Source organism: Aptenodytes patagonicus, chromosome 4 (assembly GCF_965638725.1).
Source record: "Aptenodytes patagonicus chromosome 4, bAptPat1.pri.cur, whole genome shotgun sequence".
NCBI lineage: Eukaryota > Metazoa > Chordata > Aves > Sphenisciformes > Spheniscidae > Aptenodytes > Aptenodytes patagonicus.
Window position 1 is genome coordinate 31,543,540 of NC_134952.1, and position 20,302 is coordinate 31,563,841.

Consider the following 20,302-nt stretch of genomic DNA (forward strand, 5'->3'; position numbering starts at 1 on the left):
GAATTGCTCATGCTTACCTTGGGACAAAAAGCAAGCAGGCGTATCTACAATAGCTTCCTTGATATCATAAAATAAAATGTTGAACCCTTTAGGAAGAAGTGCTCCAAGTCATTACAGAGTATTTTGTTTTGCTTTATTAGGCAAAACCCTTGGTGCTGGAGCTTTCGGAAAAGTTGTTGAAGCCACTGCTTATGGTCTATTTAAATCTGATGCTGCCATGACAGTAGCAGTAAAGATGTTGAAACGTAAGTTGCTGTAATATACTGTACAATTTTTTCGCACTTCTTTCTGGTCGGTGTGTTGCGTACTGAACATTGTGCTTTGCCTTGCAGCAAGTGCCCATTTAACAGAAAGAGAAGCCTTGATGTCGGAGCTTAAAGTGCTGAGTTACCTTGGAAACCACATTAATATCGTGAATCTGCTTGGAGCTTGCACTATTGGAGGTGGGGTTATCAACAGATTATTGATTATTTCTGTTCCTTTTTTATTGCCAGAAGGAGGAACCTTGTGAAGAAGAATCTAGTGCTGCTAAGTGTAGAAATCTTAAATACATTTCTTGCTTAGGCAGGTTGCAGATCATCATGACTATCACCTGCGAATTCCTGAATCTAGATTTTTAGGCTCATCCTAAAAGCAGTGATGAGACCATTGTAGCTGCAGCTAAAAAGGAAGGTTGCTGTTATTCTCTTTCATGTGAGCCATTGTGCGCTTTCTTCTTGAGAGATGACAAAATGTAGAGCGTAAGTTTTTTCCTCAACCACACTGTTTCTCGCGAATGAGAAAAGGTACGTGAAGTGGTTCCTTGTTGGTGTCCAAGGTGAAGTCAACAGGCCTGTCTTGTGTAGTCTTCCAGCCTTCTGTTTAAACTGTAAATGTATCTATTAGGGCACCGCTGAAGTTACAAATTCTAAGCAGCAGAAAGTTGAGAAAAAGGATTTTCCAAATAAACTATTGCACAACCCAAATGTTTCACATTTAATATTAACTTAATAAGTTTGTTTTCATACATAGTAAAAGCTACAAAACAGCTGAAGTGTCAATACAGAGTGATACAGTCCTGTATTTTTAATTTATGTGCATTTTAATATGAAAGATGGTGTTGCTTCTTACACAAATATTTGCTCTTCAAGTTTTTGCTTACTTTTTCAAAGAAAAGGAGCTTGTACAAATTCATAGTTTTAGACAGAGGCAAAACATTTCTCATTCACATTTAATGATTTAAAAATAGGATGAAACAATTTTGTTTAAGCAGTCGACAAAGTAGGCTCACTGGCCTGAGTGCAGGTCTGTCTGAGCTGAAAAAATGTGGCGTCTGTAAGAAAATCCCGCCACAAACACTGCTTTTGCTATTACGAAAGCTATAATTTTTAACTGCAGAAAAATGGAAATAAACTAGTGAGGTTAGGAAACGGTGGTACAGAATAACCTTACAGATGAAATAACACGCAGTGCAATTACATATTCAAGGGCCATAGCTGGAGTCATTCACTCAGAAAACATATATTTGATCTATAAACATCCGTGCTTGAGATGACTTGATTCTCCTTTCCGATTTCATTTTAATATTCTAAGACCTTGTGCAATGTAGTTTTCTGTCGCAGCAGGCTGTTCTGTTTGAATGATTTTTCCTATTATACTGCAGAATATAACACTCTACATCATTTCCAAAACATTACTGAAGAGTGTGAAGCTCTACTGTAAACAGAAGTGAATCAAAAGGATTAATGTTTGAAGCTTGAATTACTCTAACGTTTGGAACAAATAACTTCCTTCAGGAAGTGAGCAAAATCAAACAGATGTGTCTGGCCAGGAGCATTATCGCATGAAGAAAGAGAAGAAGACTTACTTGTTTAATTTTTGTACAATGCAATGCTATTGAGGTAGGGGGGGAAATTAATTGGGAGTGACACAGCTTTAGCTGGACAATAGTTGCTGATCTGTGAAAGGGAAGATGCTGGGTTACTTTTCTATAACTTTTCAAGTCTAGACAGTGCTAGGCAGTGTGATTTTTAATAGCCCAGCCTGTGTGCTTGGCTGAATGCTATCTTTGTGTAAGGTTTTCTGCTATGAAAACAATACTCACCTGCTTTCTAAACCTCACGTATATCTACAGGTCCCACTCTGGTCATTACAGAATATTGCTGCTATGGTGATCTTTTAAATTTTCTGAGACGGAAACGAGATTCATTTATTTGTCCAAAACATGAAGAACATGCAGAAACAGCAGTTTATGAGAACCTTTTGCATCAGGCAGAGCCTGTGGCGTAAGTATGACCTGCTGAAATGTACTTGTATTTTTAGAAGATTGGGAAGGAGGAGATATCAAAGTTTATTAGGGATAAGAAATGTGGAGAAACCTTTCATGCAGCAGGCTTTGAAGATTCTTTGCTGTGCAAGGAAACAATTTAATTACAGAGACGATTTGTACAGTGGGTAGTTTATTCTAACAGAGCGCGATTGATTGTATACGCTCTCTGTTTTATTTCTTTATCAAATTTCCTGTAGTTATTTCATGCAACTCCTTGGCTCCAATCTTCGTACGTATTTGTGTTTATCGTTCCTGTTAAACATTGGCAGTGCTCATTTAGCAGCTTGAATGACAATTCCCCCAGTGTTGGGGTGTTAATACTCTGAGCTCTCCTAAGTTCCAGCCTTCAGAAATGACTTCTTACAAAATCAAACCAGTGCCTTACCGTATCAGAGGCAAGCTGCCACCAGTAGCTCGCTAGATTTTGTGATGGCACGACCTGTGTCACGATTCTGAGATTGCTCTTGTACTTTGGCTTTTTTCAGTTACTTCATCTGTGTATTTTTAACCACCCTGTTTTAGATACCAGCCCAGAGCTCTTTCCAAGTACGTTTCCAAGCAGATTTCCTGCTCGCTCCTTCCCTTTGCGAAGTGAGGGAGACATAACTTACCAAAACCTAGGGGCTGTTACAATACCTGCCCATTTTTATTTTTAGTCTGTTTATTGCCCCAGTGGGCCCATTACTTTGTGTTGGCAGACACAAAAGAACCAGGCAGACCCTTAGGAGGTGGTAAAGTCCTTTGTCCCAGCAAGACGTAGTACTGGTGAAGCTGGTGGCAATATATGGATAGCTGGTGATGCCCCAGAGAGGTTGGGACCACTGAGGTGATGAACACAAATCTGTGATTTGCCATGGGAAGTGTGCCCTCTTTTCAGTGCAGGAATCTCACTGCATGAGCACATTTTGTAAATAGAGGTATTAACAGTGGAGTATTTACCAAGTGCTCGTATTAGTATTTACTGTAAAGTTGCAGCTGCTAAATGCGTCAGATGTGTTTGTGGTGGTGACTAAACCTATTGGTGATCTCAGTACTCCTTTCCATGTTAGCTCTGTGGCTGCATTTATTGTTCATAAACTAAACAGATATTTCAGGCTAGGGAAGGGCTATGTATATGAGTTCTAATGGCAATGAAGTGAAAAATGCCAAAATACATCCATCATTTCTAACGGTGCCTAACTGTGTATTTATAAACCATATAGTATGAAAATCTGTACATTTGAATTAAATATAGCAATAAGAAAACTTAAACTTAAAAAATGTAGCAGATGGCTGTCCCAAGCCTCGGCTGATTCTTCAAAAAACATACGAATCCATTTTGGAACTTGGGAATCTCTGAATTTAACATTTTTTACCATTTGTTTTCTGCATTTCAATTGCCACTTGAGTTGCTGAAATATTCTGGTAGAAGTTGGTCTAAACAGAAGAAGGAAGCACTAGCAGATCCTGTGAAACATCTGGATGTTCATTTGTAGAGAGTGAAGTCTGTATAAACAGAATACATATGAAAGGTTTTGTTTGCTCACCTGAGCCAAACTCCAAACTTTGAGATTTATCATTAGCTGTACTGACGAACCTTTCTTTCTGTACAGGCCTTTCCTCATCTTTTTTACACACCCGTGAGTTTCCAATCTGCTGATCATTTGTAATGCATTATATTCAGAAGGTTGGCATAACCTTGGCTTTTTGTTTGGATGGCTTTTGAGGCATTTTTCACTAAACTATGTTTCATTTCATCTGCTGCCTCAACAGTGATGTTGCCAGTGAGTACATGGACATGAAACCAGGAGTGTCATATGCAGTCCCACCAAAAGCTGATAAAAAACGACCAGTCAAGTCTGGTGAGTACAGTGACAAGGAATTCTGTTTGCTGGTGGGAGTGCAGAGAGAGGGGCTTCATGGATTTTTTCAGTTTTATCATACTTTTCTTTCATGGATGGGGGCAATTAAAACTCATTAATTGATATGAGAAGGCTTGAGAAAGAACAATGTGCTAAATTACAGTGTCTTGTATTTCTCCACACTTACACGGAATATCAGGATTATTTTTTGCTTTTTGGTGATGGGCTATTTATGTGACTCTAGTCTGGTACTTATTCAGATCACTGTTTTGTTTAACGTTAAGACAACTCTGTTTCTAAATGATTACACTTGCTCCACAATAAAGCTGCTGTTGTTTATATTGCGTAGGATCCTATACTGATCAGGATGTTACCCTTTCTATGTTGGAAGATGATGAACTTGCTCTAGATGTCGAAGATCTACTAAGCTTTTCTTACCAGGTGGCAAAGGGCATGAGCTTCCTTGCCTCCAAAAACGTAAGTTAAGAATTTGTCAGAGCTGGACAGAATCAGTACATTTCTGATTTCCTTTAGCATCACTTTCAGTGTTTTAATGCGATCCACATGTTTAAATGCTGAATAGTTCTGTGTTCTTTCCAACAAGCATTGCAAACTGATATGCTCCTTCTTGTACCTGAAGCTTTGGCTAATGTTGGAGTTCTGTACTGTGCTCATTGGCCAAAAGTGGTGTTTTATATCCCATAAAACAGAATATAGGGTGCACAGTAGTCAACGTGAAGCTGTGCTATTGCATATCTACAGTTCAGGCTAGTAGAATCAGTGGGCTTGCTCATGAACAGAAACTAGTCATAGAAATGTCAAGAGAAGAGACAGAGGAGAGGAATTGCAGCGAAGTATGTTTGCTGCACCCCGAGGCTCCACTGTTTAATAATGTCATGTGTTGGGAGACAGCCGGCACAGCTGAACCCTGCCTGGCTTGGGTGGTGCCTCTTACAGGTTTGTTCTTCAGCCCTTCCTTTGTTACCTGGAGCACACAGGTAGTTTCATGAGAACTCCTGATGGCTTTGGAGGCACCGAAACCCATAGGAACCGGGAGGAGTTATTTCTTCAGTCTTCTCTGGTGTATGGGAATTAAATGGAATTCAGGAAAGAACCGGAAACCCAACATGTGGACACCTTCAAAAACAATTAAATCTCAAGAGTTTAAGATTTATTCTCTGTGGCACTGCTGGAGAGTTTACAAACTAAAGAACAGTATGAAGACAGCTGCAAAGCTATCTATTTGCATGAGTTTTAAACAACGCTGCACTTGCTACTTCTCTCATGCAGAATACTGCCTTAAAACAGGGGAGCTATCACATTGGGTGCTTTTTTTTTAGCAGTATGGCTTAATGCACAGCATATGTCTTGGTTTTAATCTTCTGGAAAGATAAAATCAGAGACCCACAGAGAACCTTCGTTGGCTACCCTGAGCATAATAGACATTTCGCTGCATTTCACAGGAAAGGTATTGCATAACAGAAAGGGATTTATAAAGAATAGAAGTCTTAAGCACAGCATAATTATGATCTTCCTATGGTTGTTCTTACATTTTATTGGAAAAATGCCATTTAACATGTAAACATTGTAACTAATATAGACACAGGATGGTACAGGTGCACCTTGGATAAAGCGCAAAACCAAACTTAGAATCATAGAATCATAGAATCATAGAATCATTGAGGTTGGAAAAGACCTCTAAGATCATCGAGTCCAACCGTCAACCCAACACCACCATGCCCACTAAACCATGTCCCTAAGCGCCTCATCTACACGTCTTTTAAATACCTCCAGGGATGGGGACTCCACCACTTCCCTGGGCAGCCTGTTCCAATGTTTCACCACTAACTTATGCAATTTAAGGAAAATAAGGTAATCCTGGGATCCTGTGTTAGTAGTGGGAAATGTGACTCTAATTCTGCTCCAAAGGAAGTCCACATTAAAACTTGCTCTTGCACTTGTTTTTTTCCCCCACTCTTCCTCCTTCCAAACCATTTATTTTATTTTTCATCTATCGACAGCTTCAAAACAGGCCTGACAGGCAAACACATTATATTACAGATTTTAATGGTGTTCACCAGGCTCCTGCATCCTTCGCTATTCAGGACATCCAGTGCTTAGCACACATATTCTTTATTTCTTCTCATTTTCCTATAGAATAGCCCCAGCATTCACTATGCATCGTTCCTGGTGACTGTTTTCTTTATAGTCTTTCCATTGATACAAACAGACGCCATGGCATTGAGTAGCAAAGGCAATAGTGAATGTAACACCACCTCACTGTGAGATTGGGGAGTAAGGCGCAGTATCACTTTGGCAGTGCAGAATTAACAGCTTTATCACAGAATTAAGTTGCGCTGCACTAACACATTACTGTGCTTGGTCCTCTTTGGTCGCTGTGTACATACACGTTCTTAGCTCCAGCTAGTAAATGCAGAGTAGTGTGGGCTGATGGATAAGACGCTTCAGATTGCCTCACGCCCTCGGGGAAGGCGGGTCCACGCAGACCAGCAGTACAGAGTACCCAGCTGCTCTTCTGCAGCTTGTTTGTGTATCAAGGCTCAGAGGCATAAAAGTGCCTCTGTGCAGGAGTCGGGATAGGAACCTGTCCTGGGGGGATAATTCCCTTATTAAGCACATGGTGCCTTAATCACAAGACAGGGCTTCCTCCAATGGACAAAGTCTTTATTCAGTGCAAACTGCGCTGATTGTGGAGGAGCAAGGCAGAGACGTGCTGGATGCTTGGCCGTTCCTTCACTTTACTACTTCAGTGCAGTTACGCTCTGAGCTTTACATATGCAAAGTGAAGAATATGTTGGATTGGGAGGTGAAGGAGAGTCCCCTGAGACAGTAATTGTCATTAAAAATAGTTCCTCATGTAAGCATGCAAAAGCGACAGAGATTAAGTTGCTTATGCAACCTGCAGTTATCATTTTTGGAGTTTGATTTGCGTAATACTTGATATTTTAAGTCATTTTTTGTAGGGTTTTCCTAAAGTTTTGTATTTCAAGGAAAAAAATTAAGAGGAAAAATTGAATATTCAGCTATTTTTTAGACAGCTGTGGCCTGCGTACAATTTACCATCAGTAAAGTGGGAGCCTAATGCTTTCCAGATGGAAAAAGAGATTGTTTTGTTAGAGGACTACCTCCATTCTCTAACAAATGCACATAGGCTCCACAGTTGCATACAAAGAAAACACGACTGCTGCGAAACTCAGGGACCCTTCTGGAGCTGCAGTTACAAACACATGCACACTTCTCAAGTGATAACTGGAGTATAAGCTAGCTAGGTCACTGAACGCATCACTGTTCATCAAAAGATACTGGCATGTGAAAATTTCCAGTATTTTCAAATACTTAGGTCTGCTTATAAAACTCTCCTAGGTCCTTAATAATTCAGGTCTTCCAGAGGAGTATTTCTGAAATGGGATCCAGTTTCCTGACTTGTGTGCTTTGAAGTTGTTACCATAATTCTCCCTGTTTTCAGCTTTTCAGCATTTTTCCCTCAACCACAATAGTTACTTAATACAAGATTGGAATTATTTTAGAAGCAAATCACATTTTCCCCTTATTTGTCCTGCATTAGGAAACAGGCCGTGATTTTTTGATAAAAAGTCAGAGAAAAAGTACACTAAACTTTAGCTGTGAACCCGAAACACTAGAAAATTCAAGGTGACTGCAAGTGGACTTTTCTAAAATAAACGCATAGACGACCTTAACTATGTGGATCAATGTCATGATAGTAAAGATAATACACCAGAATGTTTAATCATCTGAGTAAGCTTATTAACATGTGGCTTCATTATGACTTTCAGCTTGCCATAAAACACATAATGCAGTAAGTTATATGGCTAAGTAAACATGTAACCAAGCAACAGCCTGTTAAGGATATTATAAAATAGCTTTGTTTGTTTGTCTGTTTGTTGTTTAGTGCATTCATAGGGACCTGGCTGCCAGAAATATTCTTCTAACTCATGGTCGGATAACAAAAATCTGTGACTTTGGCCTGGCAAGAGATATAAGGAATGACTCAAATTATGTGGTCAAAGGAAACGTAAGTATATATGATATTTTATCCACCTGTTTTAAGTTAGGGGGGTTCCTGTTGTCTTGACTTGCAAGGAAAATTCTTTCTTAGGCAGAAATCTAGATTTCCCAGTTCTGGTATATATCCGTGCTGGTCAGGAATGTTAGGAGGGACAATTCCTGACACAGATGTGTGTGCTGACAAAACCCTTGGTACATACATGTTGTTTTATTGGAAAAAACGTGCTAGTATCTGAATGTATGTTGTAGTGGAGGAGATGTTTTTGCTGCACCAACATAACGCCCAGTCTTTCTGTTATATCTGAATATACTAAAAGTTACAGCTCTGTGAGTAATTGCAAGTTTTGCCATTGGAATATTCTGGTTGCCCAATCATAATATAATTATTTTCAACCTTTTTCTCTGGGCATTGCTATATTTGTCCATTACTGAAATAGTTTATTTTAAAAATACCTAAATAATCAGGGGTTTGCATCCTGTTCTTTGCTATAAAGCATCACTCAGACAACAGAAACTGGATTCTGAAGTGTGAATTTATTGATTAGGGCATAGTGGGAGGCAAAAAAGCCTTGGTTTTATCTGATTCCATATACAGATTTTAACCTTGTATGTGTAACATACAGCTTTAACTTGTAGCTGTAATTCAAACCCTGTAACAGGGTTGGAACAAGGCGCTATATTTTGATGAGAAGAGTTTAAAACCTCCTATGTAGAAGAATACTGATTACACTGGTACGTACTAGAGCTCTGCAGGTTTGCAAGGACACTTTGAAGTGGTGCAGATTACCTTGGCAGTACTCGGAAGTCCCCTTTAAAGTGCTAGTGCAGTAAAAGGAGCCCTACTACAAAAGAAAATCGAGTCTGTCTGTGGTTAAGCTGGAGAAGTGTGCTACAGAGTATAGGTATTTTGCATCTCAAACTGATTTGTGCTGCCTGGATTAATGTTGCAAGTGCATCAGATACATGCAGCCATCCACAGCCTTCAAAGAACATGTTTTCACTTGCACCATTTTTCAAAGGAGAGAAGATGCACGTTCAACGAGGCAGCCCTCCTCCCCAGCCCTGCTGATTGCTCCATGATCAGAGGCTGGTCGTTAGTTAGGGACTTGACAACACACAAACGAAAGGTTGCCCATCCAGGCTTTGGGCAAGCTGACAAGGAGGGAAAATCCCACACCTGAGCATCTCTCACCGAAGTGGTTTGCCATGCTTGGTTAACCTCAGTCAGTCCATGGCACCTCAGGTATCTGAGATATCTCTGCTGCTCTGCTGTCGCCCAGCAGTCCCTGATGTCCCAGGTACCTACAGCATCCCTATTTTAGGCTGTGGGAGAGAAGGGTTTATTGGTTGTCTTGAAAAACAAAGTTGGTACCAGCCACTGGGTGCCTAGAAGTTGAGGTTAGGGAACAACAGGAGCAGAAATAATTCAGAAATGGCTGTCCTGGCAAAATACTGAGTGGCGTTTAGTGTAAGAAAGCTGCTTTCAGGCTCAGGGTCAGGTCAGGAGCTGCTTGATCAGTCAAGGCTTCTGGGAGTGGGAAGTACAGACCAGCAGCTTAGGAGAGAAGTGGGCAGTAAGTAATGAAGTTCTACATGTCTAGGCTACCCTTTAAGTTTCCTGAGTTCCCTGACAATAGGATTTTATGTAGTCTGAAAGAGTCAGAGGAGGATAGGCTGCAGCTGCCTGGGGAGAGAGGAAGCAGTGGCTGCAGGAGGCGTCCAGTTGCATCTGGCCTGATCTTAAAGCAGATCTGGAGCGCTGGGGCATCGCTAGCCGTGGACACTGCTGGGAGGCAGTGCTGCTGAGAGCAGCTGGGGGCTTGGCCAGGAAGAGTATTTGCTGTCTGTGTTGTTCAGGAAATAAACAACTCTGGTTGCCTCTCTGGTGAGCCAGCCCATGGCAAATGCTGCCTTTCCTCCACCTTGTTTCTTTTCCTTTCCATTTACCTCCTTTTCTGTTGGGTGTCCTTTCCCTACAAGACATCAAGGCTCTTCTCTATAGCATGGTTGAAGTAGATCTTTGGACACGTTGTTGCAAGACCACTTAAAAGGAAGAGGTCTGGTTTCTCCCACAGCGGGACAAGTGCTTAGGACAGAAGCCTGACTGGCTCCTACAGTCAGACGAGGAAAGGGCAAAGCAGGGAGAGGAAGGTAGAAGCAAATCCAAAGGCTTTCTGTGCCCTTTCATCTGCTCCAGTTAGCATTCCCGAGGGATGTCTGTCCCCACACAAACTTATGAAAAATGTCAATATATATTTCTTTCATGTGAATTTTCATTTTTTTTCTGATACACTGAAGAGCTAAAGCAGATGTCTTAACTGTTGATTAAAGCCTTGAAGCATCTTGACTATGTGAATCTCATCTGTGTGCCTGTGGTAGCCAGTCCACGGAAGTAGACTTGCATGTTTGCATAAGGAACCATGCCATGGTCATATATATTATTTTGCTCTGACTTCCTGCCATCCCTTATAAACAAGATGGAAGTAATCGCACAGTAATCAGAAAATCAGAGTGCAAGGAACTGCACAAGTTTGGCAGACCCACAGAAAGATGGATCAATAACCATGCAGCACTTGGAGAATCTAAAATGCTGAGATTTCCATTTTTGGTTGGATACTTCCATTTCTTGATTTAACGAGTATTTAAAGCACATAAGAAGTAGAAAAGGTTGATTTTGTCTTGTAAATTTTGTATGCCTTATGTCCATTGTCTTAATTTATTCCCTTTTCCCTGGAAAGGCTCGTCTTCCTGTGAAGTGGATGGCACCTGAAAGTATTTTCAATTGCGTCTACACCTTTGAGAGTGATGTCTGGTCTTATGGGATACTGCTTTGGGAGCTCTTTTCTTTAGGTAAGCTCCTTCAAGATCTGTACTTCAGGGGATTTCTGTTTCATCTTGGTTTTACTGCAGATGCAGAAATCATGTTGCTCACGTGCTCTCTCAACAGGAAGCAGCCCATATCCAGGGATGCCGGTGGACTCCAAGTTCTATAAAATGATCAAGGAGGGATACAGGATGTTCAGCCCTGAGTGTGCACCACCTGAAATGTAAGCGAGCAACCAGCACCTCTAATCACCAAACATCAGCAATGATGCAAAGGAAGGCAAGCTTCCATTCTTGCTTTAAGGCTCATTGCACTGCCCCATTGTCTTTTTTTTAAGTTCTTTTCATGTTTTAAATAATTCATGTACTCTAACTAGCAGAATACATGCCTGTGTTGTTACAAGCAATGAAATACACTGATGCCTTGTACCATCTGATCACTTTGCCATGGCATCTGCTCCGTGTCAAAAAATTATTGACAGAACATAATTAAACATTTTTAATTCAGATAAAGCAGTCAGTGACACATATCACCAGACTGTACAGCATCTGCATTTGTGCTGTACTTCCTGACAGCAAGAGGACTGGCTACTGATCTTCTTTATGAGCCATCCCTAATTCACTGTTTTGTAAATGGATTGGCACTTAGCAAGCTGTCAAAGAAAACTGTGTCCAGAGACTCCCATTAGTAGAGTCCTTTATTGTCACAAGCACAGGTGTTAGCAGCACTGTTTATATCTTAAAAGTCATTTAAAGAAGGTAAACTGTGGGACTGGGTCACACTTTTCTTTCAAATAATAATGGAGGCGAGATAAGAGCTCTAAGGATTTCGTCATGAGCAGTGCTTAATTTCAGTATCTTTGCAGGTATGACATAATGAAGAGTTGCTGGGATGCTGATCCTTTACAGAGACCCACATTTAAACAAATCGTACAGCTGATAGAGCAGCAGCTTTCAGATAATGTCCCTCGGGTAAGTTATGGATCATCAGTTTTTTGGAGTCAAAGCAGTTTCAGGCAAGATGTTAGACTAGAGCTGTGAGGAGCAAAGAGCCTGGGCGCTTCATTAATTTTCCAGCATTGTTTATGTAGCTTTGCACTGTCAGTTTGGGTGGTAGGAATGATGTCTGGGTTACTCACTTCTGCTTAGTTGTGCCATTAGACAGTAGCTGTCTAAGCCCATACCCAAAACGTATCAGCTAGAGAAGACTCTTTGCATGGTTGATGTTTCTCACTCAAAATAGACCTGGCACCACAATTTTGATGTTACAAAATGCAATGGTACTGCATAAATTCATCTTATCTTAAACTATGAAAAATTTTATCAATCTGGGAAACATCTCAGCACTGAAGTATATTTAGCTTTTATTAGAAAAGCTTTCTGGACGAAGGAGTTGAGCTTTCGGTGCTCTTCTGCCTCTTCCCACTTGCTTCCCCTGGCTCTATTTATATAACCTTGAAGTATGTCGTGACAAACTGTATTCACTGCTCTTTTGACCATTCCCTAGTAAAAGCTTTTTCTGAGAGGGTAACTGGACAAAACAGTCCAAAGAAAAACTGGAGGCGCATCAGAAACTTGGATTTTCTCTCCCAGTAACATTGTGTGTTACTGGGGTTTAAAAATAAGTTTAAAACCTGGTTTAAAAATAAAGCTTCCTTTTACCTTCTGGATGCCTTGTTTGGGCACAGAGTACATGGCTTCCTGATAATTTGAGAAAAGAGGAAACTGAAAGCTGCTGGTGTTCAATTGCATCCTGTAGCGTATTTTTGGCAGGTGCAGGCATTACTAAAACAAAAGCAAGAATGCAAAGGAAATATTAGTGAGGTTTCTGGGGGAGTTTAGTAATAACCTGAGCTGCGTTTTTTCAAGCTCAGTTGAAATTTGGCATGCAGTTGGAAGCTGGGGTGTTGTTAATAACTGAGACTGAGGCACTCGACTCTTTAAAAGAGCAGTTAAGCCCAAGGCCTTTTGAAACTCTCTTTAGATTTGCAAAGAAACACCTGAGCTGGAACGCCTCCATGGCAGTATGTAGTACACAGTGGGAAAAGGCTAGGAAAGGAGAGCTCTCCAAGTACGTGTGAAGGGAGCGGCCTGCAGAGTATTGACACCAGTCTTTGGCTTCTGCAGGTTTATGCGAACTTCTCAACTCCACCTTCCAGTCAAGGAAACGCTCCAGATCACTCGGTGAGGATTAACTCGGTGGGTAGCAGTGCTTCATCTACTCAGCCTCTCCTGGTACGCGAAGATGTTTGAGTGGCATCTGGAAGAAGAGGAGCCCAGATGTATTAGCTGTTTGTATTGTGCAGGGGGTGAGAGAGGGACGACTTCAATAATTTCTCTTACTTTTACTCACTACTACCACTGTGTAGCTGAAACGTTGTAATACTGTCCTTTACCACACACTGTTACACAAAAACTTAATCTGCTGAGCACGGTTACAGGCATCATTGCAATGTTAACTGAAGCTGTATATATTTTGCTATGTTGTGTGTATTTGCAGTAGAGAGCCAGATCTGAAGAAAAAAAACAACCAACAAAAGAAATCCTGAGCCAGGGTGTGGAACGAGATGACTGCAGATCAAACCAAATCTGCAGTGATCCTTTTCTGGATCCATGCCTGGAAGGCGTACAGTCATTTTCTAGATAATCTTGTTTTGCTGAATTTAAGAAATAAATGAATATGAAGCTAATGGCTTTGCAAACCCCTTTCCACATCCAGCTAAGCCTGAGAAGCTTTCCCAGGCAGGTATCGTAGGTTGGAGGCCAGCGAGGGTGCTGTATGTACCTGGGCAAGAGAGGTGAAGGGAGCGAGACCCTTCCAAAGTTGGTCTGCACAGCAGCAAACCCTCCCGGGAGCTCTGGGGTTTGAACCAGAGGAGGGGAGAAAAGTGTGGATCTTCATCTTTATTTCCCACCCGTGCTGTCAGCCTTGCAGACCGGTTGCGAGGTTTCCATGGGTATATACACTACTTCCTACTGGCCCGTTCCCTGCTAGGGACGGAGCTACCCATCGCTGGGTCTTACCCCACCACGGAGCCTGAAATGCCTCTGCGCCCCCCTGCCTTGGGAGCCCGAGGGCTTCGATGCTTGTTTTGCTAATAGTTATGTCCAAAAGTGTTCAACAAAGATAGGTGGGCCCTGCCAAGTTGGTCAAAATAGAGGAGGAGGGCTGCTTCCAGTAAACTGTGTGTCTGGAGGAGAGGCCGTTTAACGAGTCATCTTATCTAAGCAAGAGCAGAGGCAAAAAATCCTCTCCTGGGGGCCCTTTCTTTATCTTGTCCTACCCAGGTGAATCTTTCCCACAGGCAGGCTTGGATAGTGCTAACTGGAAAGGGCTATTTTCCCCCTCCCCAAGTTGTTTCATCTTTCTAAAGTAGTCCAGAGATCATAATGAAGAAGAGCCTAACTGGGAAGCGCTGAATTTATAAATGGGACAAAAGAAAGAATCCCTTCAGTCTTGTTTGACAGGCATGAGGCTTTGGGGTCAGTATCTGTTGAGCCCAGGGTTGTGCTCAAGTATCTTCTAACCCCTTTTCTTCCCATTGGAAACACTGTTAGTTCTTTTCTTCCTTTGTTTCTGTCCCCTAGAAATTAGTAAAGGCATTGAGAGAAGCATTTGTCAGAGGCAGAGTACTAGTTAAGTACCTATTTATTTACAATGCACTTAAGCACTCTGTAACTTATACTTTACCAGGATTTTGGTTGCGTTTACATGCAATTTAAATATGTAACTAACTGCCCAAATGCAAGGTAATTGTAAATACACACACTGGTAGTATATTTTGGGTTATGTTGAATACCACGCTCCTTCTATGACTGTGCATTTGGTTTATTGTTACAGGAATCTGTCTTTCAGAGTTAAGTCAAAAATTAGCCATTTGCACTGAACTTATTTAGGCTGTTGCACCTTTCCAAAGTTAGCCAGTTGTTTGGAGGCACTCTTACGCATACTTCTTGTTGAGCATTTTCAGTTTAATGCTATAAAAGCTCTTTTGTAACGTGTTGGCTTTCAGAGCAACTGTAGACAAACTAGTTGTTATAATTATAGATGTCTTGGTACTTTACGGACACTTAGCTGAAAGAGGTTTGGGTTTTTTTGTTCTTGAAATTTATATTTTTATAATTTGGGGATTTTTGAAACTTATTTTGCAATGGCTTGGTGTTTTGAATGGGTTTATGCATTGTTTTTGTAAATATGGAAATGTAGCAATAATGTCCTTTTGACTATCCTCAGTCCTTGAGTCTCAAAAATATTTTTTTATATATATATATATGCAAAAACTATATGTATAAATATGTAAGTGTTTGAAAGTTTATGAAACACTTATGGATATGTTGCTCGGTTGTAGAATTGCAGTTCAGTAAAGTTCAAATAAATCTGTAAATATGTATTCAAATGCTACTGATGTGAACTGTGTTAAGACAGAATATTTTCATGTAAGTCTTAATAAATTCTTGGGTTGAAGCAAAATCTCAGTGTCTGGCCACACAGAGGTCAAGTTTGGCATTCTGAAACATTTTTGCAAATGTGTGCCAGAAAACCTTAATGTTTATTTGTTATGAAAGTTCTTTACCTGTCAATATATATGGGACAAATACTTGGAAACTTGGATGCAGCTTTGTTCTGGAAAAAATCACAACTAGAAGATTGATCCTGTAGACTGTTGATGCAGTCTATATGTCATGAATAGTATTTAAAACTGAACAAAAATACCTCAGTGGTATTAAGGGTATGGTTGCAGAGGCAGTTGGAGCCGCTCAAAGGCTGCAATGATGCTGAACATTCCCCCTTTGCCCAAACACATGTACACGCGCACGCTCTCGTCCCCTCCTGCACACTGGCACTAGAGCGCATGCTGGGCTGGCCGAATGCAACGCCACAGGGGAGGCAGCATGAGATACCTAGCACTGCTTGGGTTGGGGGGGTCATAAAGAGAAAATGTAATGCTTCCCTTGCTGAGCAGGTACCCTGCACCGTAGTAGGAGACCCTCTGCTTTAATTACTCCAGGTTTAAAATCCGTGACTCACCTGCTCACACTTGTTCCTCTGCTGCATAAGTGTTTGCATCAGCACGGTTGCTGCGTGGTTTAATAGTAGGTACAGAGCATATAAGCAAACGTTTCTAGAACTGTCCTACCAAAAACCCCTGCTAACTCATGTGACAGACCTTGTCACATGTTCTCGTCCTTAAACATTTCTGTTCTGTCGACAGACCTCCTTGAAGAGCTCCCCTCCTTCAGAGTTTCCTTTTTAAAACAGCTTCCTTTTTTTTTTTCTTTTCGTGCTTCCACCCAGGTCTTGGCTCTGTTTGTTAAAACTAATTAAGGAAATTAAAAACTAATTTTGTCAGGAGCCAGGAGGTGCAAGCTTTGCCACAACTAGCATTGTCATCGTTTTCTAATAATGCTTCAGAAGATACCAAGATTGTGGCTGATTTTGAACCATTTTTTCTCCTGTCTTGTCCACCCCCCTGTTCAAGCAAAGTAGACTTCATACTGAGGCACCCCAGTAGCTGAATTGGTACAAATAATTTGTGAATTCTCATTTAGCATAGCCAAAGGAGCTATTTTATATATTTATTTGGTTAGCATGTTATTAATTGTATTTTCCTGAAATGTTTCCCCTTCTGAAGCAACCTAGAATACAGCATCTCTGCATTCTGAAAAAATCTTTCTCCTGTTTTCTTATTACAAGGCTTGCAATGATTACCGCTTCCCTTCCTGTTTATGGTCACACGGACCATTTCCCCCTGAATTATTTTCTTGTGCCAGTTCTAAGCAATAGCTTACATGGAAAAGCACATCAGGAAGGCATTTAATATGTATTATATCTGTCCTTCAAAGCATTGTTGTATCCAGACATAAAGAGAAACCGGCATCATGTTACCAGCATGGACCATCAGGATGATGGACCATCATGGACCAAATATCTGAAGGGAGGGTGCGAAGAGGACAGAGCCAGGCTCTTTTCAGTGGTGCCCAGTGACAGGACCAGAGGCAGTGGGCACAAACTGAAACACAGGAGGTTCCCCCTGAACATCAGGAAACACTTTTTTACTGTGAGGGTGGCTGAGCACTGGCACAGGTTGTCCAGAGAGGTTGTGGAGTCTCCATCCTTGAAGATACTCAAAAACCAACTGGACATGGTCCTGGGCAACTGGCTCTAGGTGGCCCTGCTTGAGCAGGGGGGTTGGACCAGATGACCTCCAGAGGTGCCTTCTGTCCTCAACCCTTCTGTGATTCTGCAATCAGCAAAGGCACTTTGGAGAATTTCAGCTGTAACATTCACTTGGCCAGAAGTAGAAAAGAAAATCACACTCTTGTACTGAACACTATAGAATGATTCTTCCTCTGTTCTTTCTACTAGTTAGAGAAGAAAATTCTTGGAGGCTCTGTGGGAGAGAAGAAGAAAGTTTCTGGACACACTACAGTATACATGGAGTTAGTGACCAGTATCGCATGCATCACCACCACCAGATTTTTTTGTTTCTGATTCTCCTTCACATCCATATGCCATATAGATCTTTGGGGAGGTTGTCTGTAAATGGAGACACGATGCGCCTGGCCAAGTCACCAGGGAGTGACCAGTCACACCCTGGACTGAAATGTTCACAGCAATCACTGGAGAGGTTGGACAATAGCATCCTTAATTCTACAGCATTGTAGGCTGAAACCGAGAGTGAAACGTTTCCCTCCTCCTCTACATGGATTAGGAAACTTCCTACTTGTCCTGTGGGGAGGTCTGAGTCTCAACAGAGGACAAGGAGCAGTTGCATAGACTTTTTAGCCCCTGGTTTAGAACTGAAGCTGTAACAAAAATATGAAAACCTCCTCTGCAGTTCTGTTGTGGTTTCCAGAAACTTCTGTAACGATGAATAATGGTTACAGACAACCTTCAATTGCCATGTTTCCTGAGCACTAATTTCTTAAAAGATTACGCCGTAACTAGTAAGTTTATGTCCAAAAACTGCTCTGAGGCTGTTTTCTGAAAGATTGTCCATATTTCATAAATTGATTATCGGTCACTCTTTTTGGTGAGAACTATTATCTGTCAGCTGTCAACCGGGCAGCAGAGATTATTTACTAGCAGCAATAGCTGCAGTGACTTGATTTTTCTGTCTGTGCCCTGGAAATCATTTTAGCTACGTTGTGACAGGCAGTAGAAACCAGCTGACCCCAAAGAGCCCACTGGGCTTTGAGCCTGCGCTCCTTGCTAAGCAATGTCAGCAGCATCAGATAAGAGGTTTAATGCTATCCAACCATCAGGTCACCACGTGGGAAGGCACAGCGTGTAGCTTCCCCTATAGATCAGTACACATCAGCGTGTGGTGAAAGTTACCCTCGTACTTTCTCTAGCTGCAGAAAGTGCAAAATAATCTTTGGCTTCCCCCAAATATGTATATTTTGAGAAGTACCAGCACCAGTGGCCGGTTGCGCTTCTGTGAATTATACTGCACGTGCTTTTGGCTGGTCTAAGTATCGTTACCGCGCATGGGGCCTTGCTCTTAATATGTGCTTGAGGAGGGGTTTGGTGTGGTCATCAAAAAAAAAGTTGGCTTAGTGGCACATCTGAGCACTCACTTCTGGTGACTGAAATAATATGTGACATTTGACTTGCCTGCTCAGGGCAAGGAGGGCTGCTGAGCAGGGCAGCCGACCCAGGTCTAGCTGCCTGGTGGGCTGGAGATGAAAGGAGTGAAAGACATTCCTCATGCCTCCAGCCCATTTGGTGCATTAAAAGAAAATTTGAAAAGGGCAATAGCAACCTCCCTAATGCTGTTTTTGGCATTTCCTCTTTTGAGTTAAAATAGCAAAACAATTCAAACTCATTTATGAGATGAAAACATTTTTGTATTTTCCCTTTCAGTCATTTTTCATTCAAAAGCTGTTTGCATTTTTCTTCTTTTGCTGGGAACAAACATTAGCTAGTCATGTTGTTCCAGAAATTAGTGTTATTTGGAAATTTCCAGAGTTCTTGTGCAACATGCTTTGGGTTTCAGCTCTGGTAGACAGGATGCCTCTGAACCAAAGCACCAAAAGAAAGACTTCTCCTTGGACTAGAAACAACAGATCAAAAATGGCAATTGCTCCACCAAACCCAGTAAGCAGTTGCACAGCCCCCTGCCTGCCTGAGGATAGCCTTGAGTTGCTGCATTGCTAAGAGCAGCAGAAGCACGATGAGCCTCTCGTGCTGGGTACCAGCACGTGGCCAAGCCCCGGCAGCAGTGGAGGAAGAAACATTGGCTTTATCCCTTCATAACTCAGGCCTGCAAAGGTGTCCTCACTCATCCTGGTGTTTGCAAGTGGCTTCGTTTTGAGGGAAGGGAGGGAAATTACTGGTGTAATACATTTTAGCTATTCAATCTGAGAGAACAAAGACACTAAAAGGGGGGGGGAATTAAGTATGTTTTGGAATACCTTCTCTTTTAATAATAGAAATAAATGTTTGCAGAGCATGTTTGTCAGCATCCTTTGAACTACCTTGATGAAACTAATTAGGAAAAAAATCAAATCGCTTCATTACAATTAGTTAGTTATATAACTCATTTTGGAAGTTTTATTCTTTTCTTTTAGAGCTTCTGGCATTTTGAGGCATGGAGAAAGTATACAAATACGATCAGTACTGGTAAAACCCCCCCAAGGAAATTAATAGAATCCCAGGATTATAATTACTTTTCAGAAGCTCATGGTTAAGCCACTGGAGATTTCAGAGGCCTGGGGCATTACCGGGGAGTGCCTGAGCCTGGCGATGGGGAACCACCATGCAGAAGCAGAGCCCTGGGTTACAGGGAGGTAGCTCCAGCAGCAGCCCAAAGGACACGGCTGACCAGCGCTTTTCTGCATCCCCTCCGGCCATTGACTGTCAGCTCGTTAGAGACTTCCTAGGATTTCTCAGGCTTCTTTGAATGGCAGCAGCTGTTTGGGTTTCACTTGTAAAGTTGCAGCAAAAAGAGCCAAGCTGATTTCGGCCACTTAAGTGGAAAAACAAACCAAAACAATATTCTTTATCATGAAAATATTATTGCAAGATCCCTCCAGCGACTGCATGTCACGCTGCACTGCCTGCACTCTGCTGCACGGCCCCTGCAGGAATGCATCGGCAGGACCCAGGGCAGCAGGAGCGCTGGGACACTGGCACGGGGACAAGCATCCCCAGCAGTGCTGGCCCTGGACTCACCAGCCAGCTTTTCTTTGGGGCCACATACGGCACTTCAAGGGTCAAGGAGGACATCTGCACTATGTCTCACCAGCTCCTTGCAGAGAAGCCACCAGCACTTGACAG

At 41.8% G+C, this 20,302-nt stretch overlaps 1 protein-coding gene across 2 annotated transcripts in view; it reads left to right on the forward strand.

Annotated features, from left to right (window-relative positions):
• Positions 1-15,416, forward strand: part of KIT (KIT proto-oncogene, receptor tyrosine kinase) — a 57,090-nt gene extending 41,674 nt beyond the window's left edge. Inside the window, exons 12-22 of one of the 2 annotated variants that reach the window (XM_076336265.1) lie at positions 141-245; positions 333-443; positions 2,114-2,264; positions 3,901-3,927; positions 4,061-4,149; positions 4,499-4,626; positions 8,081-8,203; positions 10,935-11,046; positions 11,144-11,243; positions 11,886-11,991; positions 13,147-15,416. In XM_076336265.1, the coding sequence (XP_076192380.1) occupies positions 141-245; positions 333-443; positions 2,114-2,264; positions 3,901-3,927; positions 4,061-4,149; positions 4,499-4,626; positions 8,081-8,203; positions 10,935-11,046; positions 11,144-11,243; positions 11,886-11,991; positions 13,147-13,272 (1,178 nt within the window). In that variant the 3' untranslated portion in view covers positions 13,273-15,416. The remainder of the gene's footprint in view (positions 1-140; positions 246-332; positions 444-2,113; positions 2,265-3,900; positions 3,928-4,060; positions 4,150-4,498; positions 4,627-8,080; positions 8,204-10,934; positions 11,047-11,143; positions 11,244-11,885; positions 11,992-13,146) is intronic. The other variant, XM_076336266.1, reaches the window with a different exon arrangement.
• Positions 15,417-20,302: the final 4,886 nt, after the last annotated feature.